Below are 27,368 nucleotides of genomic sequence, written 5' to 3'. Positions count from 1 at the left end.
GTTAGTTTAGTCCTAAAACTATGAAACTGAACACTTTAGTCCTAATTTTATGATAAGTGGTGCACACAAGGTCCTAAGCTCGCTCGGGCGCGTCTTACTCGCCTACGTGGCATGTTAACCGCGTACACGTCGATTCAGGGGTGTTTGGCGGGAGTTTTGCCGCCAGGGCGGTTGGGAATTTTTTTGCAGAAAACCCCCTATAAAAACCTGGCCATCTTCCTCTCTCTGTTTTCTCGTCCTCTATGTGTTCTGTTCGAGCTCTCTATTTCCTCGTCCTCTTTTCTCAGTCGTCGCCGCCGCCGCCATGACAACAAAGTCGATGGCCAGCTCCTCCGTGCAGGGGCCATCCCAACCAGCGTGTCCCCACTGTCTCGTCACCTATACCGCCGCCGTTCGCCACCGAGTTGCCACTACGTCGCCTTAGAATCGCCGTTGGGTACGAAGGATTGAAGGGAGAGGAACTAGGCGGGGGAAAATAAAAAGGATGCCTCCTCCGTCAAGGGGTTTTCTGCAAAAATTCCCAACCGCCTTGACGGAAAAACTCCTGCCAAACGCCCCTGAGCCGACGAGTATGCGGTCAACGTGCCACGTAGGCGAGTCAGACGCGCCGGGACGAACTTAGGACCTCGTGTGCACCACTTATCATAAAATTAGGACTAAAGTTTTCAATTTCATAGTTTTAGGACTAAACTGACACCGCGACAATAAAAATAGGACCGCGGGTGTATTTACCTCAACCATAAAATACCCATGAAATGATTTACTAGTTCCAAAAGTACAGAAGTTAAATTACTTGACAAAGCATATATCTCGAACAACATAACCACACCGACATATACATGTACTCGCAGTGGGCATGACTTGGGTATATGTATACAACAACATGATAAATGTTGACACTGACACTCCTGCTAACTAAAAACACCACAAAATAACCCCTAATAATAGACAAATTAGAGGCATCAGCCACAAAAAAGGGACATATCCACATCATATCTACCTGGGTAAAGCTCCACAGTACAAAATTGAATCAGTCATGAATCTTTCACTAAAACTGGGTAAAATTGGCTAAATGCACACTACTGCAGCTAGCCAGACATCAATCAGAAAGGGTCACAAGTCGCAACCTGCAGAACACAAAGGAGCGCCGAAAATCGTTACTGACGGCCCGGGCCACAGATGCCTGGTATGGATGCCATGCCCCAACGTCAACCACCCACACCAAATTCCCTATACCACAGCGACCCAGAAAAAAGGCCGGCTGAGAGAGCAACCACGCGAGACAACACATTTCCACCGGAGACAGACTACTCACCACAGTGATGTCATGGTATACTCAGAGTTCGGAGTGATCGAACAGTGTTGACACGTGGGGGGCTGGGGGTTCCTTTTGAAATCTGTTGAGCATGTGCTGATTTTTTTCAGGGCACCCTGACACATCAGCTTTTTTTTCCGAGCGAAATCCGTCGCCCCTGTTTTTAGGGATCCGCGTACCACATTTTTCTTTTGAGAATCATCATCCGTGTACCAATGTTGAAAAACCATCTCGGTCTGGGCCCGATCCTAATAAGGCTGACTCGGCCCAGCCAAATCCGATAGGTTGACGTATGCCCACCCGTGGTGTTTTCACTATTTTGTATTTGGAAGTCTTCACCGATTTCTGTCCGGAGTCGATCGAGTTCCTCCCAGCTCCAGGCGAAGAAGCCCCAGAAGGCTGCAATTCTCGTGGATTTGCAACTCAGGTTTCAGTCACTCGGCAGGTAATTAAGTGGGATGCTACACGAGAATTGCAGCTCAGGTTTCAGTCACTCAGCAGGTAATTAAGTGGGATGTTACACGAGAATTGAGCTGTGGGATGTTACAGATAATACTCGATCGAGTCCCTCCAAAGCAAAGGCTGTTGTTACAGTCTCGCGCACAGCAGCGGATCTGAGATCAGCAACAGCAATCTCAGAGATGAAGAGGAAGATGGATATAGAATTGGGGAATTTTCATGCATATCAGCAAGGAATTATACCTTTAGATAGCACTGTGCTACCGGTACAGATTTATATCACGGGGACCCTTTTAGAAGAGCAACTTTCGCCATTGAACTTCAGCCATGCCAGGAGGAATGGACGAAAAATTCCGAATATTTTTGACAACGTCACAGTAACTTCAGGGATAAGAATTAACTTCAAGCATCAACTGCACCAGGCACGCAGGCTTCAGGTTACGACACAATACTTGGAATTTGTGCAGAACGGGGGCAAATTAACAGCAAAACAACGCAGGTTCATCCTTCAACACTAGCGGTCTGAAGTGCACAAACTAGAATCATTTCATGCAGGTCAATGGCTGTAAATGCAATGAAGATGATACTAAGGAGCACAACTGAAGACCTGACCTGAGAACACTATTCTTCAGGCACACCATACATAATAACTAGTCACACACCATACGTTTCCGTTGTTACAGGAAAGGTTCAAAACCATCCGAAAGCACAGACAAACCATGCAACTGAAATACTACGGAAAATGACAGGTAGCAGTTCATTGTTGGACATCGAATCGATCATCAGCCTGAGCTGCAACTACTAGTAGTACATGCGCAGCATAGATCCGCCAAAACGAGGAAGAAACCGCATCACAGAGCAAGAGGTGTCACATTAGAGCATGCTATCAGTTCTTGCTGGCAGTCTCCTGAAGAAGTTCAGCGGGACAGACGGCATCTTGTGGCGGAACCTCGGGTGTCTCAAGGTGTACAGCCCTGCAAGGAAGACCACAACACGGAACGGAGTGACATACAGGACAATCGCAGCGATGAAGCAGAAGGTCACAAACAGTGCAGTGGCTCTTGGGTCTCTCCAGCTCAGCAAAGACTGCAGCCTTTCTCCTTGTGTCGCAAGATCACCGACAACAGTTTGTATCCTCCCAGCAACACTGCGGAGGCGGTCATAACGCACCCTGACAATGTCAGGTGGACGAGATGTTGGGAAGGTGTCAAACTCTTCATCAAGCTCATCAGGATGCGCAGTCTCCGCATGTGAGAGGCGAGTGTCCATGTGCGGAGGCTGCCTCGGCCGCCACCGGTAGTACCACACTCCAATCAGGAACAGGTACAGGAAGATTGTAGGCAATATCAACTCAGGATACAAGACCAATATCACAAACAGGACATGGATCAGTATAGTGGTCAGTGGGTTCCTCCAGTGACAGATCTGATCAAACCATCTAGCCACCGCAATCAGAGGGCTCAAGACACCCATGATACGGAAAAAGTTTGCCTTGCTCTTTCTCATGCTCCACATATGGGAATCCACATCCAGCATGTACTCCACAATTTCTTTTCGGAGCGGTGGTTCTGCACGGCTCAGCCTTGTTGAGACAATGTTGGTGGCTTGGCGCCTTAGATTGTCTACCTGAATCACAGACAGTGGTTGTATATAGTGCATCTTTGGAAGCAAGGGTTGTGAATAAAGATGCATCATGTTTAGCAGCGACGAGCATGTGAACCGGACAGCAAGTTGTACCTCACCCATTTTCTTAACGCCACCGGGTGTCAAAACAATAAGAGGGTATGAGTGGGTATATACTCGATCAGTTTCAAGTGTTGAGAGGCGGATGCGGACCTTCCCAATTCTGGTATCCCGGGCACCATTAGCTTTCTCCCCACCATTCAAGTGGCAATTGTCAAATACACCAATTGTGATCACAGTGCATGGATCATGCACCTCCCAAGTGTACTGTTCATTCCACTTGGGTGTGAAACTATCAATGATAGTCCTTGTCCGGACCCATTTCTGTCCATACTTAGCCACACAGTAAGGATCAGTTGTGCCACGCCCATCCTTTGTCTTCATAGGCAACAGGCCCTGAGCTGTCAAGATACCCAGCTCAAGGACACCAATGTTATGCTTCCACAGCTGTTTTGCAGTTGGCCTTAGATCACTACTGTAATGTGTCGACTCATCCAAGACATGATATCCACCTTCAAGGCAAATTCTCAAGTGAATCCTGCTTGAAAACTTGGTCTCCTTCTTCTGCTCACCATCCACAATCACGTGCTTCTCAAGATTATACCATTGGCTGTTCAGCAACTTGTAATCCAGCCTCCGAGCTACATGCTGCAGGGAAATGACAGTTCTCCCAATCACATCATCCTTCCCTGGGGCAATCCTGTCTTCTACATTCAAAATCAGGTGCTCTTCAAATGGTTCAGCTGCAACAAACATCAAGTCCTCGTTCCACATCGGGTTCAGTGTTCTGCCTGGTGATACCCTTGTTCTAAGAGCTTGATTGCCTAGCATTGCTTTGACGTAGACCTCAGGGAACCTGGTCTTATCATTTGGCATAAGATCTTGTGCTTCAATGACATTGACACGCAAATACCAAAGCTTGGGAGTAAGATAAACTTTTGATCTAATGCTTGCAAGTCCATCGCCAGGGATTGACGCCGCATCAGAATGCCATGCTTCAGGGAATGCTTCGTCTGCTTGAGTACCCATCCAAACAGCTAACATCAACTCTCCCTTCACCTTGTGCCCATTCCGTTCTTCCAACCTATACCATTGTGGGGCCAACGGGCTGTCAGGTGGCACTCGCTTCGGGACTTCATTCAGGTCAAATAAAACTCGTCCAATGTAGTCATCCTTGACAAAGTCTTTATCTTTGACGATGATTTCCACTACTGATGCCTGAATGCGCTCCTTTGAGAAGGCAAATACCTGGTTCCACTCAGGATTGGTCTTTTTCTCGAAATGCCGAGTTGTGCCCTTATAGTTCCCAAGCTTCACCTCAACATATGGGTCACAGCTTCCACTGATGTCTTTACTTGGCAGTTCCTTTGCTTTTACCACCCGAACATAAAGGTACTGCATCTGCTCGACCAGGTCATAGGTGGTGGTGAGTTTGTCACCTGCAGCTGCACCTCCAAGGTGAGGAGAAGTCTCCTTCAAGGAGTACTCCTCTGGACGGAATGGCCTCTGCATCATCTTGAATGACAATTCTCCACCAAGTAACTAATACTCAGGAGTCAGGAACAGGAAAAGAAAAGGAAATCCCCCAACAGCGATTGTTACCCCAGAATAGCTGCAATGGAAAAGGAAAATAAATCAGCACAGGCTTTACATAGTTGTTACAAAAAAATTAAGACTGGATAAATGAATGATGTAGAAAAAGAAGAGGAAACTAGAACCTTTGCAACAAGTCAGGTAAGATTGCTACTGGCAGAACATTTTGTGAACAATTTCTCCATCTTGCCTGTGGGGAAAAACATCTACATCACGTATCTTCGAGGAACATCTGCAGGAAGTATGGCATCAGAATAAATGGCTTGAGAATATTATAACATAAATCCATAAGACAAGCTATGCAGAAAAATAAATAACTACATTTCACTTAAGCTAAGCCCACACTGCAGCACTTTCACTTCAGAAAACACTGCAACTCCATGTTGGTTCTTGGAGCAGGAAAAAACCTAAGCTAGTTTTAATTTTGGAACATGAAGAAAACTTCAGATTTTAAGTTTCACTTCAGGAAGAACTCGAACAGTGCATTTAAACTAGAAAAAAATCTAGAGGAAATAGATCTACACCACAGCTACAAAGAGAGACCAGGACACAAAAAGGAAAATGATATTAACCTTGCTATGCTGCGAAAGATGGTGGTAGAGAAAACTCAAAAAATAGGAGAGAGCAGATCTAAACTAGGAGACACAAAAACAAAGTTCCGCCCTTCTTTCCCGGAATTGCAAGAAGCACAAGAACTGCACATTATGAGCACCTGATAATTTCACCACTTTATCCCCACCACTTCTCTACACTTTCACTTTTCCAAAAGAAATCACTCATGGCCTCCTCATCTCTATGGAAGACACAAACCAAAACAACTGAAATCGGGAGGCAAAGCCCATCAAAACGGATCCTCAGATCCCCATGCCAGTGCAAACCCTACAGCAATTCAAGAACCCAAGAACCCTATGGCTCCTAGGGCTTAACCCTATCTTGCCATCAAAAACAAGAATACGCCCTGCAACTACCGTCGAAGCAAACAGATCGGGAAGAAACGGAACCATCTACCGTCATTACCTATTCCTCTCCACGGGAATCGGCCAAGAAAGCGAGGCGCGTAGATTGGAAAACCAGTAAAAACATCTAGAGAAAACGGAGATCCTCGTAATGCTCTTCCTGCTTACCAAGGTTGGCCGATCCGATCCATCACGGGGACTGGGGAAGGCTGGAGAAGGACCTGGAAGCCTCGGCGGCGGTGGTGGAAGCCAGCAAATTTTCGCAGGGTTTTTTCTTGCGAGCAAAAACAAAGGAGGCTGTGGAAGAGAAAAGAGAGAAGAGAGGGTGGAGTGGAGTGGAGTACTGGGGTGGCAGAAGGAAACGGCAATGGAGCCTTGGGGGCGGAGCAAAAAGCCTCGGTTTGCGTGCTGCTTTTGCAATGGGAACCTCGGTATTTGTGGATTTGCGAGCTCAGGGTTTGGTTTGGGTACGTCGGTGCTCGTGCCAACTCTATCTACATTGTCTGACCATCTGACGTTCAGTCAATCAGCCTTTGAGCAAAAATGAAATCGTTGACTGCAGCTCTGTTCGGTGCCATTCGCCCATTTCTTATAATGCACGACACGCTTTTATGCGACAAAAAAGATTTTTCATCGGAACGAGGTCTACGAAGACTTTTGCGAAAACGTCGACGTTTGCTGGCTTATTTGGCAAAAAACTAGTTAGGGCTCCTTCGATTCAAAAGAATTTCCTAGAAAATTTGGAGGATTCTATTCCTAATAATTTTTTCTTTATAGCTCGTTTGATTTGCAGGATTTGAAACCACAGGAATATTTGTTATGGACTAGCTTGCATGCAATTTCAAAGGAAATTTTTCATGAGGTTGGACCTCATGAAATTATTTTTTTGTCTCTATGACAACAATGAGTACTCCCTCCGTCACATATTAAGTGACTTTCTATTACATGTATCTAGACGTTTTTTAGTCATAGACACATCCATATTGGGGCAAATTTGAGTCACTTAATATGGGACGGAGGGAGTAGCACATAATCCTTTAAGAAAATCCTACATTTTTCATGTGGTGCAATCAAACAACTTTTACTACACATTCCTGTATTTTGAAAATTTTCATAAGATTCAACATGCCATGACATTCAAATCCTATGTTTTTTCTATTCCTACGATTTTGAAATCTTGCGAATCAAAGAGGCCCTTAAACATAACACCAAGACCCTCTATTTTTATCACCACAAATTTTAGAATGTAAGGGCTTATAGTTAAACATAACACCGAGGCATGTTGGACATAATAAGAATACACGTGAAAAACAAACAAAATAAAAAATACATGTTACATTTTAAATATTTTGTGTAGAATGCGGGTATTAGAAAACGCTGGAATCATAATAGTGTGGTCAAATCATAGTTAAGACAAGACCATCAGAAGTTGATCCCACCTGTCACTCATGCAAACTCAAAACAAGACATCTTATTGCGTGCAAAACAATCTGCCGTGTCGCATACAACTAAGTGTGTATCTAGCCAAGCAACAACCAGGGCCATTTCTCTCCACCTATGCGCAACTGAAAGGGAAAGTGCATTTGTTCCTCAAATGGGTTTTGGTAATCAATGGTGACACCTAATGGGCACTTCATTCCACCTCCCTCCAAAATTTATTCTCTAGACTTTTGATATTTTTTTACTTTTATTTGAAGCTTTTAACTTTCAGACTTATTGTTTTTAGCTTTCTATTCTGAACTTTTAATTATTTGCAAAACTAAAAAACTCACCTTTGGCAGCGTTGACTCCCCAACAGTGTGCGAGGAAGAGGGAGATGGTGATTCGCGGACCCGGGCTCTCCTAGCGGTTGGCGCTCTTCTCCTTCCCGCACAGCTATGGATCCACGACGACAAGCTCCTCGACAGCGAATCCATGGCGGTGGTTGGTTTTCGGCGCAGATCTGGGCCGATCCAGGGCATAGGGAGGCCCCCGCAGCGGGTCCATGGCGGCGCCACGGATCTCGGCCGAACCGAGCAGTATGGAGGTCCCGACGTCGGATCCATGGTGACAGCGTAGATCGGGAGGCCTTGGCAAGATTTGGCCTCCTCACTTGAATATCGCGTTCCCTCGCGTTGGACAAAAAGGGTGGCGGCGCAGGAAGAAGGTAGGCGCTCCCGGTGTAGAGAAGCAGGAGCAGCAACACGAATAGTGGAAGGAAACGGTGTGCGCGGCGCACAGAAGGAGAGGAGGCTGCTCGCGCTGAGAGCAAAGGGTGTGTGGCTTGTCGGATGAGAGTGAGAGAGAAGGAGACGGTAGGCAAGAGAGGAGAGGTCAACAAAAATGCAAGACACAAAGTTTGATTTGCTCATGTAAAAGATGAACCGATGACTTTTTTTTACTGTCTTTTTGACTCTGTGTTTCTAGAATCCTAGTGAGCTCCAAAGATATACATGTAAGGCTAATTACAACATAAGGGAAACTTGATTTTTTTTTCACGTGTTCTAACCCTTATAGCCTAGTGTACATGCGTTGGCAGAAAAGGAAAACGGAAAGGCAAAAGGCAACAAGAGTTTCGACACAAGAAAACTGACGTCGGGTGAGCAAGGGCACCGCTGCAAAATATAAATATAACTTAGACAGAAGAATAGTACAACTATGAGGGGGCGTGTCGTAAAAAAAACATTCTGTGCTTATCTACCCTTCAGAGAAACTGGAACACCCGAGAAACGTCCCGTCCCTCACGGACATGGTGGGCCTAGCACACCCTTTGCCGATTCCTCTTTCGTGGGCAGACACAGTTCAAGTGTGGTTTGTTTACTCGGTCTTTTCCTCAATCCGCGTGCGGGTGGCGATCGCCCCCGGGGCCATCGTGTGCGGCAGCGACCGAGCTGGACTCCGGTCGGATACGCGCGCGCACGCCTGGACCGAGTGCATGGATGTTGTGTGTTCGGTGCCTTCTTCCTTTCGACCAGAAGGGGGAGTTTGAACGAAAGGGTGAGGACTTGGTCTAGCGGTGTTGCTGTTTAATTATTTATTTTCTTGGACGTGGTCACATGGACACGCATTGTTGTCGCCAAAGCAGCCAAGCAGGTCTTTTATAATTTTATTATTGTTAGATTTTTTTAAATTACATCGATCTTTATTCAAACTCGAAACATTACGGTGCTTCGCATCATGCACACAAGAAATTACAAAGTAACCCTATAATAAGAATTAAAAAAAATCTCTTGAAAACATATTCTTTCATGGTATTAATATTTGCAATAAGAAATATTCTTCAAACTTCAGCAAAGAACTGCAATTAGATTGGAACAGCAACATCGTCGCTCGCATCCCTGCACGAACTTGATTACCTTAAATTTTTTTGAAAAACTCCTTGAGTCGCCCATCTAAAAAGAGGAGAAACCATGAGCGCTGAACGTATTTGAGCCGCTGATGATATCCTAAAGGTGCAGGTCGTCGAACCACGAGATCTTCATAAGAACATTAGAGAATGACTCCAAAGTCACACAAAATCAGACCAACAAACGCATCATAACACACTGACAAAAACTCATCAGATCCATATGAACGGATATGCGAGAACAGACACTCAAAATCCGTATGATCGGTCACATCGAATCCAGTTGTTTAGGGTACAGTTTTTTTTTTATTCCAGAGGATCCTCAACCCAAGTTCAAATTGGTGTTTTTTTAGAGTAGTTCAAATTGGTGTTTGTGCAGTGCAGATAGCTTACGGGCTTTGCAAGCCCATTCAGATTTTAGAATGGGCCGGACTACACCGAGTCGTCCGGGCGCTCCCGAGACGACAAAGCAACATGCGTCGCGGAGTCATGTATTTGTCAGTGTATATGACACGTATTCATTCATTCGTATAATATTACTTTCTGAAAACAGTACTTGACACGTACCCTACAAACAGATCCCGGTTATGTTCTAGCCCCTCTCAAGGATATCATATCCCCTGTCGGTTCAACTTTCACGTCTTTCAGATTAAGCAATTAACACTGACATACATCATTACTTAATTGCAAATATGTTTTCTGGTTGTCTTCGTAATTTTTCAAATCGGAAGGGGAGCCTTGGCGCAGCGGTACAGCTGTTGCCTTGTGACCATGAGGTCACGGGTTCGAGTCCTGGAAACAGCCTCTTGCAGAAATGCAGGGAAAGGCTGCGTACAAAAGACCCAAAGTGGTCGGACCCTTCCCCGGACCCTGCGCAAGCGGGAGCTACATGCACCGGGCTGCCCTTCGTAATTTTTCAAATCAAGTCTGTGAATGTCTATCATGTGTTTTTTGTCTATTTCTTTCAAAATACACATATGGCAACCAAAATTAACTTATAGCACGAACAATGTGAATAATCAAATATGCCTACTAGGTGGGTGTGAATAAAAGAATTCTTACATATTACACGTAACTAAAATGATGTTAGTGATGGATATATGCAAACTTAGCATGTACAATCATACTTAAAGAAACACAAAGGAAACTATTTACAAGAAAGTAAAATGCCGAAATATAGACAATAAAGAGGCAGAATATTTTTCCCAAGAGTTCAAACTATTAGGACAATCATACATCAATTTTGGAGAGGATTGGTCATGAATACTCTAGGACACAAAGACCTCGCCTTTTAATATCCTTAGAGCATCTCCAACAGCATACCCATATTTTGAATACCCAAATCCATTATGGGTAGGAGAGAGAGAAAATATGGGTATCCAAATTGGCTCCAACTATTCGAGCAAACCCAAAACTTGATACCCAAATCCACCAATTCATAACGGTCCCACCTGTCATTGAGCCAAGCTTCTTCTTTCCCAAATCAGTCCCAAATCGATCCCGCATCAAGCACAAAATTGAACCCCAATCGTGGAGCAACGACGAGGAGGAGCTAGGCGGAGGAGGCAGTGGCGGTGCATCGTGCCGAGGAGGAAGCCGTGGCGGCGCGTCGCAGCGACGCCGCGAGCAGAGCTCGGGCCGGAGCCGCTGCACCTCGTCGGGCTGGCCGAGGGGCGTCCTGGGGGCGTGCAAGGAGGAAGATGGCGGAGGGGAGGTGCGCAGCGGCGAGGTGAAGTTGCCGGAGGCGCGGCAGGTGAGGAGGGGCGTGCGGGGCGCCGGCCGCCTGGGGTGCGAGCCCTAGCCGCCGAGGCAGGGCCCGACGCGGGGAGGGAAAGGGAGCACGAATGGGCGGGGAGGAGCAAGAGGCAATGCGGGAGGCCTCGGGACGGTGGACAGAGGCCGCGGCAGGGCCGACGACGCCGCGCAAGACGGCCGCGGCGGCGGCCGGCGTCTGGCTCAAGCTCGGCGGCTGCCGGCGGGGTTTGGGGAGCGCGCGCAAGGGCGGCGGGGAGTGCGCGGGTGGTCAGGAGGTGGCCGGCGACCTGCAGCTCGTTGGAGGCGGAGGGATTTCCGGCGGCGGGCGACGGGAGCAGAAGGGACAGGAGAGAGAAACGTGAAAAATCATGGTAGTTAGTTCCCGCCGGTGGATTTTGGTCTTTTTGGTACTCTAGCGTAGAATATCCATATTTGGGTATTGGGGGCAAATTATGGTAGCTACCAAAAAAATTTGGGTATTCAACAAATTTTGGTATGCTGTTGGAGCTGATTTTTGTCATATTAACGGTTTTTGGGTATTTTTTCTAAATATGGGTATACTGTTGGAGATGCTATTGGCAAGGACAAGAAGTCCATGGCATCAATCGGTGGATTTGCGAGAAATCTTCAAACCTCAAGGATTAGAGGTCTACCGACGATGACGTGGCATCCATGTATAGTTAAGGAGGACAAAGCCGGGCTATTAAGATGATCGAATTGGAATACGGTACAAGATTTAGAACTAGCAACTCGAAATGTCCGGAGATATGATTGTGATCGACTAGGAAACAACCTCATGTAAACCGACAAGACTGTCTGTAACTACCCCTGACCACCTTTATAGGCCAGGATAAGGGCCACAGATCGGTACTTTAATCCTTAGCACACGAAGAACCTAAGGATCTGTAGAACTCCTCTGGTGCATTGCTGTCTTCACTGGGTACATCCTTCTACCCAAATGCACACAAATAGGTTATTACCTCTTTCTAAAGGCACTGAACACGTCTACATTACTGTCTCGTGTGTAACCATCTTAATCTCCAGGAGACTGTCGTAGAATAAACCAGATCAACAGCTAGTCCCATACATTTTTTATTTTAGACATCGACATAAGCCTCGGTAAGCTTTGAATTTGCATGGGTCCACCCGAAAGGTGTTGCTTCACAAAGCTTAAACCTTTTTTTTGTAGCATCATGCTTATGCCTAGTCTGTTCTCATAATCTCGTTTGTTCTACCACTTATTGTCTATTTTAGTTATTATCTGGCCAACCATTTTTTTCTACAGTACTTTGCTATGGATCATTTTACATAATTTTTTTTATAGAATCAACATCCACAAATTAAACCTAAAAAATGACAGAAGCTTTCCCATATTTCGTCGAATAAACAGAGTTGTGAATGTCGGGTCCATATTCCGCCGTGAAATTAGTTCCTTGTCTTGTTTGTAGGTGGGATGGATGAGGCGTCGATGCACATTGCCAAGCTGGACACGTGAACGTATGGACATCCATTTAGAAGTTTGTCTCTTGCCTTTTCCTTTTTCACATTCAGACGAAGACGATGGAAGTGAGGAATCGCATCCGTGAGCAGACAGCTTCGAAAATGTTCGAACGTAACATACGTTAATCCTGGCCGTTGAGTAACTTGGAGCCAGTGCACATCTTGCCGTTCCATCCTTCCCAATCCCCACTCCTGACATTCAACCCCACCGGTCAGAGGTACTACGTGCCTTCCACGCGGTTCCACGGCCCCTAGCGCCGGACGTCGCAAAAGAGAAAGGAAAAATTTAGGCGAGCGGCGAGCCCATCGTTCCCTTCCCCGTCTCCACCTTTCGCTCTCAGATCTCTCCACCCGTCTCTCTCTCCCCCCTCTCGCGCTACAATGGCCGACGAGCCCCTGGACGCGTCGCCGGCGGCGGAGGCGGCTTCCGCGCCCGCGCCCGCACCGTCACCGGCACCAGCACCAGCGGCGACCGTCTACTCGGTCCTCCGGCCGCGGCGGGAATCGTTCGAGCACGGGCTCTTGCCGATCCCCAAGCTGGTCTTCCCGGAGGGTACGCTCACGCAAACCCTAGCGCAGCTCAAGGGGAGGCTCTTGGAATCCGGGAGCGGCCGCGTGGGCGCCCCGGCGCTCGCTGAGGCGCTGCAGATCCCCGTCGAGCAGGCTGCGCTGGTGCTCGGGACGCTCGCCGCGGTGCTGCCCACCGACGAAGACCCCGCGCTCGGCGTGGACGGCGCCGGGGAAGCCGACCTCCGCGACGTGCTCCTGTTCCTGTACATCCAGTCCTACAAGCGCCTCGTGCCCCGCGCCCACAAGGACTCGCCTTCCGTCGCCGACGTCTGGCCCTCTACCTCTGCTTTTGACGGATACCTCTCCGCGCTCTCCCCGATCCAGGTCAGGTTCTGATCAATTGTCTCCTCCGCCGTATGGTTTGTGGCATCCGGTTATGATTATTGATTAGTGTGTGTTGGATTGAGGGAGACCCCGATTGATTACTTCATGGGACATGGATTTGGTTTCTGTAAGATTAGGAAATGGTGATACATTGATATATCCATTGCTGAATTGGTGAAGCTGTGCTATAGAAGCCTTAGTCAAAATTGATGCTTGCTATTCTAAAGCATATTTGGTTTCATACTACATGCATTTGAAGCGACCAATGAATTTGTGAACTTTCCAATTATATTGTCACCTCCCTTTCACAAAAAAAGAAAGATATTGACACTTCTTACGAGCATGAGAAAGCATGGATTTTTCTTTTGCTCATTAGCATTACTTTTCTTATAAGTGTGTATAAGTAGTTTCATTTCTGTGCATTATATGGTATTTGTCGACAGTCATTTACTCTCATTTTTTAGCCACAGTTCTGTCTTCTGTGTGCTGGGAGTTAGTGGGCGATGGGGTGTTTGATGATTTCATCATTGATCAGGATCATCAGGTTGATCATTGGTTAACTAGTTATAACACTCTTTGGGGGTGTGACATTCCTTCCTTATTCAATATGAGCTGCTCTCTGTAGTTGATTCACAAATGTTCGAGTATTTGACACTAGTAATGTTGTACTACTTTAGAATGCGCTTTTCCAACTGCAAGGTTGCAACCACCACAGTTTTTATTTATATTCTAAATCATGTCTCTTTTTGTAAAACACCATTTTGCCTACTGTTGATATTCTCCTTAGGAATGCTGTTTACATGCACCATTGTATCCTTCAGTCCAGTAATCTAGTATTATGCATTGTCCAGACATAGTTGAAGGCACATATTTTGATGAAAGTGAGTTATGCGAGCATGGGATTGTGCTACTGTGCGCCTTTCTCATGACTAGTTGACTTTCTTTTTGTATCACCATTACATGCAAATTGGAACCTGTATTTCTTCTGCAAAGACAGATCCGCAATCTCTATTTTTTGTTACTTGTCAAGCAGAATAGCAAATGGTTATTATTTATGTGATTTGCAGCTTGTACGGAGTAATAGCCGCCGGTTTATGCCTTCACAAGCAGATGAAGAAGCTCATCAGTTATCTTATTTGCAAAAGCATATGGCCAATGTTCTAACTCTTTTGGCAGATACTGTTGATGGAGAGGGTGATGAATCTATGGTTTGTATATCAATTATTCTGTCAATATTATTTTCTTTAAGCAACTGTAGTTTTTTTATTTGACAATGTTGATCACTTTTGTTTGCTGTCAATAACATAAATGCACTATGTGACATCAGATTTTAAACTTGAAAAAACACTGGAATATTGAATACTGGATAACGCATTTGGTATCCGAACTTTGTGAAGTTTAGAGTTCCTAACTTCTTTTATGGTTCCTATAATTATGTATTTGTCCCTTTATACTTATAATTGAATACTCCCTCTGTCCACAAATAAGTGTATGTTAGCTTCAAAATTTGTCCACAAAAGAGTGTGCTTCTCTCTTTTCAATACACTTCAGAGTTAAAAAAAGTTGCTTCTCTCTCATCACACGAAAATCAAACCCAATAATATTTCTCCATGCACTTAGCTCATTGGAGGTAAAAGAACTAAAGAGGAGAGAGGTGATGGTTGGCATATTCCCAATGCATTTCTACCCTACTTCATAATTTGTCTTGAAATTCCCATATGTACACTTATTTGTGGACGGAGGAAGTATGAACAAGGCAGAGCTACTTCGTCTAACTCCTGCCTATTGCTCATGACCACTTAAATGAACAAATTACTGTAGGTAATACATGTTCTTCAAAGCCTCATCAAACAATAGGGATCACAACCGTGTGGTGAAGAAATTTAATGATGAAGTAGACAAGATTGCTATGGACAGTTGAGGATAGGGTAACTTCATGTTGGTGGTTTCACGAAACACATTCAATGGAATATATTTGTGGACTATTTTACAAAAGGACATGCCGTTTCTGATAAATTAGATCTCATCTTAGATCGAAGGAACAATAGAGGTCTTCTCTGTAGTACAATTGCTGAACATAACATTGCTGTGTGGTATTCTTACTTTGAAAATTCCTGAGTGGAGTGGTAGCACTTACTCATTTGTATTGCTCCATGTGCAGGTACTGACAGCGGAGACTTTTGAGCACCTTGGATTTTTGTTGCAGTTCTCTGAAGGAACTCCTTTAAGCCAAGCAGCTACTTTTTTTGCGAATTCTGACCCAGACATGCCTGCTGCTCCTGTTCCAGCTACTCAGGTTCATGACTGGATTCTGCAGAATATAGCTTCTTCCTTGGAATTTACAGCAGAAAAATCGACAACGAAGGAAAACAGCCAACATAGTGTATCTGACCCTGATGTGACAATGGCCGATGCTGTCACAAATATAAGAATTCAGAGCAGCTCGCCAAAAGGTGCTTCTGTGCAAAATAATCCTGGATACTACCGGAATACATCTTTTGTGGAGGGTATTTCCAAAACTTCTGTTGTCAAACAAGGATCTGATATTAAAGGCCATTCAATAAAGGTATGCATGTATTAATTTTTGGTGGTGCACATTGAATATTGAGAGGGATTACATATGCTTCTGCTATGTAATTCACATGTCTGTTTTAGTATTGGAATTCAAAGATGAGATTTTGCCGGCTTACTTTAAACTTTAATTGACATAAACTGTCATTTCGTAGGTTTTGAATTGCCATGATTCTGTTATCTACATCCTAGCTCCTCTTAAATATGCTACCGTGTATGGATGTTCTGACACCACTGTTGTTCTTGGTGCTGTTGGTAAGGTATGTATGTAGTGCAATCTTTTAATTGATATTATATTTGTATCTGAACACATCAGGCAACGCTATATTGGTCCTATGATTATTGTTTCCATATTCGAAAGCATAACTTTTCAGTACAGCATTATTCTTATTACGCTGCGCATACTAGAAATTGGTATCTGTCTCTTGGCTAGCTTCAAGCCTAAACTTGTTTCATGCTGTCAGGTGGTAAAAGTGGAGCATTGTGAACGAGTGCAAATCATCGCGGCTTCTAAAAGAATTTGTATTGCCAATTGTCGTGAATGTATCTTCTATTTGGGAGTAAATCATCAACCACTTATTGTGGGGGACAACCATAAATTACAAGTGAGTATATGTCTGTCCAATTATTTTTCTCATATGATGAGGTGTACACTGTATGTTAACATTCTGTTATAGAAATAGAAAATAAAAAATAGGAATCATGCAGACATACATGGTACTTTTTTTTTGTCTGTGTGTGTGTGTGGGGGGGGGGGGGGGGTGCAGAACCATCATTTTGGAGCTTATCCTGATCCTGGGTTCTGGGTTTAGGGCCTCTTTGAAATTACAGGGATTTATGTTCTGGGTTTAGGGCCTCTTTGAAATTACAGGGATTTATAATTTTGGAGGATTGTAATCCTTAGGTGAGTTGTTTGACCTGTAGGATTGTAGACCATGGATTTTTTTTCCCTAAGGATTCCATTTCACTATATTTTATCGGGCAATTTCCATGGACCTTCTTGGAGTTTTTCCTATGGTGCAATCCACCATCCTTTCAGTTCTGCAGAATTCAAAATAGCATGGCATTGCAGTCTTTCCTATTTCTGCTTTTGGAATCCTGTGAATCAAAGAGGCATCCTTTGAAACAGCCCTCCATTAAAGCTATAACAACAATCCTATCAAATGGAGAAAACTGTATTATTTGATTTTTTTTAGTTTGATTCCATTGATTTCGAAAGCATGAAATTTATATGATTTACTTTACACTTCAGCAACTTCATAGTTTTCAACCCCTTTTTGTAACAGGTTGCTCCGTTTAATACTTATTACCCACAATTGGGGGAGCATTTGGCACAAGTTGGTGTGGACCCTAATGTCAACAAATGGGACCAACCTTTTGTACTGGGAGTTGTTGATCCACATGATTCATTATCTCATCCTGCAGGGGTTTCTGATATCCAAGCCGAGTCTGCCACCTGTCTAGATCCTGATCTATTCACAAACTTCTTGGTATGGGAACTGTATGCTAGATTGTTAGTTTCCTAAATTATTGCTGGGCAAGCAAAGAAATTCCCATGAATTCAGTGGAAATCGTTTGCTTTTTTGCCGAGCAGACCTCAACTTTTAATCTGTTGGTGTGTGGCTCCTTCTTGTACATGATGTGTCCATATTAACCTTATCATTTACTTCTCTCGCTGTCTCCTTTTCCATATCAGCTGTAGTAGTAACTGAAAAAATATTTTTGCCTTATTTGGAAGCTTTATATGTTATTGAAGTCTCAGGATTATTTCCTTTCCATGGTTATTCGAACCAAATATGAATTGTATTGGTTATGCTGCAGTGATGTGGAACTCAGCATATGATGCATTTTACACCCCTGTATTATCCTTTTGTGCATAATTTTGTTTGACCATTTGTCTATTATCTTTGTGCAGATTCCTAGTTGGTTTGAGGCGGAAGGGCCTACCAAATACAATCCATTTACATTGCCTGAAGTTTACTGGGCATCCCAAACGAAAAAGGTATGTATGCAATCTAAAACTTTGCATCATTTACTCGCTACAAATTAGGACAGTTAACTTTGATGTAATTTCACACACTTGAGGGATTCCATTAAAATAAGCACATGTTGTTTATTAAATTTAACAGTATCCGTAGAATGAAATTGTTGTGCTTGAGTATCACTGGAGTATGAAGGATGCATATTATTATAAAGAATTAGTCCCCATACCTCTGAACTTTTGCGCTTCTGTCACCTGACCTGCCGAACTAAATAACCAGGTATTCTAGCCACCGAAACTCCACAATCTTTCTTTCCTACGTATAAAAATTCGAGTTTGGTGGCTAGTTCCCCTTCCCCCCTCTCTTACTGGTACTAGATGATGCCCCGCGCGTTGCTGCGAACCGTGTTAAAACAAATGCATAAGTACATGCTTAAAATTAACTAAAACTAATGGGAAAAATGTAAAAGTGTTCGTGTTTTACATTTAAAAGCAATAAAACATAAGAAATATGTGACAAAATGATGTATAAACAGAGAAAAGAATCCCCAAAAAGAAAACATGATTGAATTGATGAGATGGCATGGTTTGGATAGATAGAATACTGCAAAAAATTAAATGAATACATGCATGGCTTGGAAAACGGCATGCTTGACTTGATGAGATGGCATGGTTTGCATGACAAGATGATGTATAAAAGAGAAATTTTCCCCAAAAAATAAGGCATTTTTGAACTGATGAGGTGGCATGGTTTGAATTGATAGTTTACTGCAAAAATATAAATGAAATGCATGCATGGCTTGAAAATAAAAAGACATGCATGACTTGATGAGGTGGCATGGTTTGCATGGCAATGTGGTGGGCCTGCTGAGGTGGCATGCTTGCATGCTGAGGAAAGTAGGTAGCGGGGCCCCACAATTCTTAGTTTCTTTCTCCATCCAACCAACCCCATTACCCAGGAGTATAAGACAATGTGGCAAACTAATTGATTTGTTCAAATGCAGTGCAATCAGACTGCTTCTAACAATTCAGCCAATCCTCTAGTCTCCTTTGTTCCCCAATCACCATCCTTGTGCCATCTGTCCCCTCCATTGCCCATCGTCTTGCATTTTGAAATTCGAGATCACGTCTCTCTCTTCAAGATGAATGGCTCTCTCATGACCGCTTCATTTGCTACAACGAAGTGTTGTCTCCTGCGACCTTTTCCCAGTCTTTTTGCTATGTTTTGTCCGCCGGAATTATCAGCAGTCACATTATAACAAAGTTCTTCTGGTGACCTTCTCTGCCGGTGGCTCAACTCCTTGCTCACCATGTTGTTATCGGCTCCCCTCCTATGATTGGGCTTTCACCCTATCACTAGAACTACCCTGAAATTTTCACACAGTATCACCTTGCTGATAGGATTCGCTGCCAATTACTGCGGCGTATTTTGATAATATCTCTGTATACTACCTTGCGGATCGGAAGCACCAAGTTATTGCACATTTGTGAATTTGATTTGGGGTTTCATAGCAACGCACGGTACTATGCTAGCCAGAGGAAACATACCACCTTTACTACATGGACCAGTTCTGCCACTTGAAAAACATGCTGGCCATAGAGATCGTTGTTGGTCCCACTGGTCAGCTCTCTATTCTCTCAACTCTCCATCTTGATGTACATGCTAGTGGTCAGAAGCAAAAATATGTACACCACAACCATTGCTCTTGCATGTGAGTGCCATCACTGGTAGTTTACACCCCACACCTGCATCTGTGATGCGCAAACATGGGGTTGTGTGACCGGAGCATCGAAGTTAAGGTGGTAACTTGGACTTATTTCTTGTTAAGCACGATTAATTTACTAGGGATTAGATATCAGAACCGTTTTCCTTTTCTTTACCACCTGTCTGTTTGACTTGTATTCAGAAAGTACAGTGAGTTGAAAACTTGAAATGAATATAGTTCCTCGTTTATGGGGAATATAAGGTTTTGTGGTACTGGCTTGGACTCAATTGTGTCCAGTCTTGTTGCACACGGCTTGATTAGTTATCTCTTATGTTACTGCCTCCTGCTCTTTGTATAACAACATGGTACTCCCTCCGTCCAACAAAGGATGTCTCAAGTTTGATCAAATTTGAATGCATCTATATACTAAGTCATGTCTAGATACATCCAAATTTTGACAAACTTGAGACATCTTTTGTTGGACGGAGGGAGTAACATGTTACTGAATATATCACATAGTATTATTTCTTGTAAATTTCTGAAGTTTGGCTTCCTTATTGTACATCTTCAGAATGCTTCTCTGGAAGATATTCAAAAGAATATCCGGGAACTGGAGCTTGATGATAACCGGAAAAAGGAATTGGCATGTGCCCTTCATTCTCAATTTAAGGACTGGCTATATGGTAACTTATTGATATTGATTTACTGTGTTTAATTTAAATTTTCCTTTCTGAGGTTTACCTTTTTCTGTTTAGTCCATGATCCCACCATTCGCTATCTCATGGTAATCCTCGAGAAGTTGATTCTTGTGCAATTTCCGCTGTAGTAGCAATGATGTACCTTATACACTAGTATAGTGCACCAACCAACAAAGTATGATTCCAAGCAATAAGATGTGCCACTACCTGTGAAGGAGTTACTATTCAACTTATCCTAACCCACTTTTTAAAGAACTGATAGGATTCAAGAAATTGGTCCCTGTTAGGTTTAAATTGGTCCCTGTTAGGTTTCACGATTGGTTAAGTTCAGAATTTGGGGAACTTGGGAAGGACTTCTGTAGGGGCAAATGATAGTGTAGTTTCTGCTACTTGCCATGGTTGGAGGCTCGATTACTTTATTCATCATCCTTGAAGAGAAGTATATATATTAAAATATTTATATAGTGATATTAACATGCTCCCATTTATCCAACTGCTTATATGATCCTTTTCCGTTTGAGTTGGCTGCTTGATAGCTGTCACTGAACTAGCAAACTTTAACTGAATGGTTACTCTTAGCAACTATTTTAGGTGTTTCTTATCCTTTCAGATTCCACCAACAGACTATTGTTCATTCACTGCAAATGTTGCTTCATTTGATCTTGAAATGAACTACCTGAGTAACAACTAAATGTTTTAAATCTCGTGTCCAGCGTCTGGGAATATCCGCCAGCTTTACTGTTTGCAAGGCGAATAAGTGCTTACGCGCGCAGTGAAGATTGTGCATCGTACTTGTGGATCCCCTTCAACAGTTCAACCCTGTGCATCCAACTGCATTGCCCGCGCTGACTTCTTGTCGACTGAGTTGATTAAACCTGATCTTCCAGCATGTAGTGTTTGTCAATGTTAAAGAAATAATGTACTGCCCATTTTTGCCAATTAATATTTATTAGCACCCCCCTCCTATTGGTTGTAGACTTGTAGTTGGTGCAAGGACCAACTGGTGTTTTGGTGTTTCACGTTTATATCCTTGATGACATATACGGCTATGAATAGCAGTTACTCAATTCTTTAGCGAAATAACCAGTTTCGCTTCATCAGTTTGGGTCATTTATATTTATACTGTAAATGCACTCTGACAAGATGGGCGTAAGGAATATACAGATGTATTGGAGCTTTGAAGTACTTGCGATCTGTATTTTCTCGTAAACAGCAGTTTTTCTTTCTGGACCCTCGTAATCAATATTTGCAATTACAGAGGGCATAAGAAAGTTGCAAGTCCCATAGAGACTTGTGGTGCCTGTGTGGGAGCACTTTTGCAAGTTTTATGTGAGTTACCTAGTGCTACTCCCTCCGCTGATTTAGTACAAAGCGGTACTAATATTGTACTAATCAGCGACACTATTATTATGGATCAGGGGGAGAAGTTAAAAGTGTCCGTCAGCTGCAGCGTAATTCATTATTTGTCCATAGAGACTAATTCCCTTAAGCAAGCACACCGTTTTTAAGAACAAGTGATGCGTGACGAAGAAATCCACCTCGCATGGCTCAAGATGTTTCATGATCCCGCAAACTGTCCCTGTCATCGTTCCTTTTCTATGTCCACAAAATAAGATCAGTAGCCGTATGGCGAGTATATTCTGGAAGCGAGAAAGCCCCCCAAACTCGCAGCAGTTGGTCAAGGTAGAACACTAAACAGAAAGCGCAGATCCTTGAGCTAACCAATCTGGATAGGACATTTCCGACACATCAAGTTCCTCAGAATAGGCACAAGCGACACGAGTTATATTTCTGAATTATATAATAGAGTATGTGTCGAGACACGGGTCAGGAACTAGACACCTTTCCTAGGTGTAAAATTGATCGCCCGGTTCAAGTATGATGCCTACATGCATCTACATGGCAAGGTAACTTTATTTGTCATTTCACCCAAAATTGATTCCTACGCCAATGGCACAAGCATCTAGTGCCTTCTCTATACCGCCCAAATGTAAGCAGATAGATGCCTCGCCGCTATTGAAAGATGCTGCTCACGGAGCCGTCACGATGGACATGCCAGATAGTTTCCGCCACGAGGTTTGCCATGGAGAGCACCGTTAGCTGCGGGAAGCATTTGTCCTCTGGCAGCAGGATGGAGTTTGTAACGATAACTTCCTCAAAGATGCCTCCGGAAAGCCTTTCAATTGCAGGCGGGCTGCAAAGCAAACGGCTCATTAATGGAAAAGGCGAGAAACAAATTCAGAATGATCTCTTTTGCAGAAAATGTTAGTGCATGGACCAATGGAGAATACACATAAAGCAATTTGTTGCAACTGAGATAACTCCCAAGAGTCCTTTTAGAAATCAAGCTTGAACGTTACCATGTTACAGAACGTCAGGCTTGCCTTCAGTTAATTATTAAAATTTTGTGATTAACATACATTATTAGATGGGTAATCGACCAGCATGTTAAGACTAGCTTCTTGCCTAGAAAATGTCTAGCTTCTTGTGCAAAGTGCCCACTAGTAGAATCTCGAAGTTACTGAATCTTACATGATAGTATAGCAGTTACGGTTAATGGAAATCGGGCACAAATACCAGTGATTAGCGGAAAGAGGCAACAAAGCACTAATTGTGCAGGTTCTGCGCAATAAGACAGCAACATCGATACATGAGTATAAGCAATAAAGTAACCATCAAACCTTAAGACAGCATGTGTGCAACAAGCATAAACAGCCTCAGCTCCCTCCTGTTTTAACAGCGCTGCTCCACTAGTAATGGTCCCTGAGTTAAATTAAAAGAAAGAAGTGAGATTAAATCAAAGGAACACGCTACAAAATGTGTTGATTTTTCTCCAGCACAGATGATGAAAATATAGTTAACCTGCCGTGTCAATCATGTCATCAACCATGATAGCAACCTTTCCCTTCACATCACCAATTAAGTGCATGACCTGCAAGTGGTGACAAATAGGAAATTCAAAATCATAATCTACCATGATATTCCCTTTATGAACCATGAATTGTCGGTGGTCGTTTACAAGGGAGGTTGAAAAGAGGATGGCTGGGTCGGATACAGTCAAGCATCCAGCTAGATTAATAGATCATCAGATAATCAAATAGTTACATCTGATTTCTAGTAGTTTCTAATCACCACTAATATAAAAGGCATGTGGGGTGCGATCCAGACAATCTTAGGCTTCAGCCAATCACACGTCTAAAGCAATAAATCTAACGTTACAAAAATTCACTCTGTGACGTGCCCAACACGTCACAACTAATTTGGAAAACCTCCAATCAGTTATTTGGAAATCCCAATTAATTACCAACCAATCCCATTAATTTGGAACTATTCCAATTGTTTGGACAATTTCTCGTACCAATTAATTTTAATGCATTAGTAGGCAAGTGCATTTCACATACAATACTAGTATGATACATGTTAAAACAAAAACTAAACCATGCGCATTTCTGACTGTTATATAAACAGAATGGGGAAATAGAAACAATACAATCTAACATAACCCATTGGTACCTCTGACAGATTGTGACCCTGCCTTCTTTTGTCAACAATAGCCAAAGGGGCATCAGACAGTTTCTTAGCAAATGCACGTGCTCTAACAACACCACCCACATCAGGAGAAACAACCACAAGATCCTTAGATATTGTCTTGCTGGCAAGGTAATCCAGAATCACAGGCTACATAAACATAGATACATTCATTAATTGTTATGAACTCAATTCCCTCTAAGAAACTTCTTTAAAAGGAAAGACATCATTTATACATAGCAAAGAAAGCATTATATCTGTTATGTTAACAATACCTGTCCATATATATGGTCCACAGGAATATCGAAGTACCCCAATGCTTGCGCAGAATGAATATCACATACAATGACCCGGTCACTGCCCGCTTCTGTGAGTAAATTTGCAGCAAGTTTGGCAGTAATGGCCTCACGTCCTTGAGCCTGTGTTACAAGAGAAATTATTCAGTTTATCAAAAGAAAGAGTTATTATATCTTCACACATTAGCAAAGGGAGCAACATATTCCCCGACTGAGGCCACTATTCACCTTCAACACTCCCATTTAATATCTGGAGGCTCTGACTGGTTAGTATTGAATATGAACAAAATAGTGAACAAATTAAGGTAACCCCAAGGAAGTTAGCCCACTGAACAAATCGCTAGAACAGAAGAAAGCACAGATGGCAGAAAACAGGAGCAAAGATGAAAATCAGCATCAGCACTGAGTGAGATAAAATACACCGCTAACCCAAGAGTTGAAGCTCATTTTGCAGATATTAAATTAACTTGTATTGAGACAGGAAGCAAGGAGAAAAGTTAATTAGATATCATGAGCTAAGAAGAAGAAATACAGTTAAATAGATATGATAGTTCAATTTTTCTAATCCGCACTTATTAGACTACAATAATATCTCGCTTGCTTGTTTGAAAAATAAGCCACCTAATCACTTGGATATACCTTTCGGTCTGCTCGGGCATACCCAAAGTACGGAATGACAACAGTAATAGACCGTGCTGAGGCCCGCCGGCACGCATCAATCATGATGAAGAGCTCCATGAGGTTTTCATTGACAGGAGAGCAAGTGGGCTGCACCAAGAACACATCACAGCCCCTCACACTCTCTTGCAGTTGCACATAAATTTCTCCATCAGCAAAGCGCTTGATAAGGATCTTGCCAAGATCTACGCCAAGATAAGAAGCAATTTCCTAAAAGCAAATACAGAAAAGGTCATACTTTTGAGAAGTAAAGACAAAAAGGTCATATTCATCACCATAGTGGATGATGCAACATACAGACAATCCAGAAAACAAAGTGTAAACATCTGACAGATACGGGAGTGTATATTCTTCAGTGGCTGCATTGCAGCTGCAGGGTGGCGCAAATCCCTTTCATCTAAAGCGCCAAATTCGAATGCAATTGTGAATTATCAAATTATTGCTGTCCAACCAATTAAAAACCAAACCATCGTGCTACTAGAATTCGGATAATAAAATCATAAAGGTATGTATCATTTTATCGATGGCAGGGAGCAGCAGAGCAGGCAACCACCAGCGCGAGCGGGCGGTTGGCCGTGCCGGAGAAGATCTTCAGCCTGGAGTCCCGCGCTTCGAGCGGCAGCGCGGTGAGCCTTGCCTGCTGCGCGGGCGATTTGGGCGTCCACGCCGCGGCCATCGGCTCGCCCCCGCCCACCCGCTTCCCCTCATCGAGCACCCGCAGCTGCTCGACCCCGAGCACGCACCTCTGCCGCACACGGAAAAACAAACCAATGAAAAATATCACCACCCCGAGCAATCAGGGTCAGAAACCCCTGTCCTGTCAGTCTAGAAATGAAGATGCACATAAAGTACAGGCCGAAACGTGATTAGACGCTCACCGGTGCGCGGAAGCGGGCAGCGCGAGACGCCGACGAGGATTGGCCGTGGCGGCGGGAGAGGAGCAGGGAGGAGGACGAAGAAGGTGACGCCGCCGCGGTAGTCGCCATGGGAGACGGACGAGGGTGCGGGACCAAGGCTAGGGTTTGGGGTGGAGGGGATGGGAGCGAAATGGGACCCAAGAGGAGGCGGCCGTGTTCCTGTCGGAGACTCGGAGTTCGGGCCCTCGGGGCGGTGGCGCGGTGGTGGTGGTGGTCTCTGTCTTGGCCTCTTGGGGAAGCCTCTAGCCGCCTGCCTAGCCGGGTGGTGGTAATTAGGAGTGGGGTTTATATAGAATCTTTGCTTCCTCGCAATTGCGCTGCCGTTCGCGATGATGACCAGATAATTTGATTCGTTTTACCGTATACTACACTTTTTAGTCTTTAGGTGTCAGCTACGTGGTGTGAAGTTGTTTCGAGAGAAACGTTTATCAGAAGATGGATATTTGAAAAGATAAGCTAATGTATCTAGAAAGGGAATCTTTTATGGCGCGGCAATTTTTAGGCAGGAATAATTGGTTTCTTTTTATTTCCCCTTCTTCTTATCCAACGTGTGAATAAGGATGAAAATGATCATCTATGTTTTTTTTTATCTGGTTCACATAGTCTACTCTATTCTATATTTGATCCTATAAACATTTTGCCTCCCTTGATACAAGGGCGTACGAACCCTAGACCTAAAACATCTTTCCCCAGCGTTTCTGGACACTCACATAAACTACAAGGCTACAGTGGCGAAGCTAGAGCAAGAAATTATTGGGTTTAACTCTATGTTTGTGGTGTCATCTTTTCTAAATATACATGATATAAACTAATCTACTGAAGTTTTTAGGAATTTTATTGGGTTCATCCGAACCCAACCCTTGTATGCTGGCTCCGGCCCTGCAAGGCTAGATACATGAGGTGGATGTCCGATGGTGAGTGCAGCTAGGGCGCAAGGTGGGTGGTGTCATTGCTCATCTCTGCCCCCTTGACTACTCTCGGATGGTGATTTTGAAGTTGTACGTGACTCCATATTTGGCACGACTAGAGTGGGGAGACAAAGATGTTGCACTGGCAAAGTTTTGTGTTGAGTTGGGGCACCGACCTATGCGGTGTCTTAGTTCGCTACGTTCTATGCTCCCAATACCTCCATCGCGTGGTACTAAAACTTATTTGACTAAGCATGTGAAATGATGTGTTTTGATACAGAGCTTGTCCGAGTAGCTTTCGGTAGGTTTTATGTAGCGTTTTATAGTCATTCCCCTTTTCGAAGGCGCCTACCACGGAGCTTGGCACTTCTTGTCGGGATGTTGTTATAACATAAAAAACTATAAAAAAACATCTTGCCGAATGGAAGGGGGGGGGGGGTGTAATGGTGTTCCGAACGCTATTACCTTCATGGAAGCATCGTCTTTGAGAACTTGATCCCCACGCACGTACCTAGTGTGGTGTCGGACAAAGGACGACAAGAGGGTGTCTCGACATTGACATTCATGTAGCAAGAACGACGATGAGTGATGACCCATGGTGTTGG

The 27,368-nt window shown here is 43.8% G+C and overlaps 3 protein-coding genes across 4 annotated transcripts; 1 reads left to right on the top strand and 2 right to left on the bottom strand.

Moving 5' to 3' along the window:
• Positions 1 to 2,261: 2,261 nt before the first annotated feature.
• On the bottom strand, positions 2,262 to 6,386 carry LOC100828974 (FT-interacting protein 1). Of its 2 annotated transcripts, none has more exons than XM_014897341.2 (3): positions 6,068 to 6,386; positions 5,176 to 5,282; positions 2,262 to 5,069 (listed from the first exon to the last, which is right to left on the bottom strand). In XM_014897341.2, exon 3 carries the CDS (start codon positions 4,970 to 4,972, stop codon positions 2,648 to 2,650), a length of 2,325 nt encoding a protein of 774 aa, XP_014752827.1. In that variant the 5' UTR covers positions 4,973 to 5,069; positions 5,176 to 5,282; positions 6,068 to 6,386; the 3' UTR covers positions 2,262 to 2,647. The 2 variants fall into 2 exon arrangements, with proteins under 2 accessions (XP_014752827.1, XP_010227498.2); XM_010229196.3 differs by having other exon boundaries at positions 6,175 to 6,386.
• Positions 6,387 to 12,852: 6,466 nt separating this feature from the next.
• LOC100828469 (TBCC domain-containing protein 1) lies at positions 12,853 to 21,634 on the top strand. Its single transcript, XM_003563576.4, has 9 exons — positions 12,853 to 13,480; positions 14,548 to 14,688; positions 15,642 to 16,046; positions 16,207 to 16,311; positions 16,516 to 16,656; positions 17,338 to 17,541; positions 17,967 to 18,053; positions 20,310 to 20,421; positions 21,150 to 21,634. The coding sequence occupies exons 1-9, from the start codon at positions 12,968 to 12,970 to the stop codon at positions 21,191 to 21,193; spliced, it is 1,752 nt and encodes a 583-aa protein (XP_003563624.1). The 5' UTR covers positions 12,853 to 12,967; the 3' UTR covers positions 21,194 to 21,634.
• Positions 21,635 to 22,190: 556 nt separating this feature from the next.
• Positions 22,191 to 26,128, bottom strand: LOC100828171 (ribose-phosphate pyrophosphokinase 2, chloroplastic). Its single transcript, XM_003563575.4, has 8 exons — positions 25,817 to 26,128; positions 25,492 to 25,683; positions 24,900 to 25,148; positions 24,240 to 24,383; positions 23,950 to 24,114; positions 23,299 to 23,368; positions 23,118 to 23,199; positions 22,191 to 22,630 (listed from the first exon to the last, which is right to left on the bottom strand). Exons 1-8 carry the CDS (start codon positions 25,922 to 25,924, stop codon positions 22,450 to 22,452), a joined length of 1,191 nt encoding a protein of 396 aa, XP_003563623.1. The 5' UTR covers positions 25,925 to 26,128; the 3' UTR covers positions 22,191 to 22,449.
• Between the last annotated feature and the right edge of the window lie 1,240 nt (positions 26,129 to 27,368).

This window comes from Brachypodium distachyon, chromosome 1 (genome assembly GCF_000005505.3).
Source record: "Brachypodium distachyon strain Bd21 chromosome 1, Brachypodium_distachyon_v3.0, whole genome shotgun sequence".
Taxonomy (NCBI): Eukaryota; Viridiplantae; Streptophyta; class Magnoliopsida; order Poales; family Poaceae; genus Brachypodium; species Brachypodium distachyon.
This window is presented reverse-complemented; position numbering and strand designations above follow the sequence as displayed.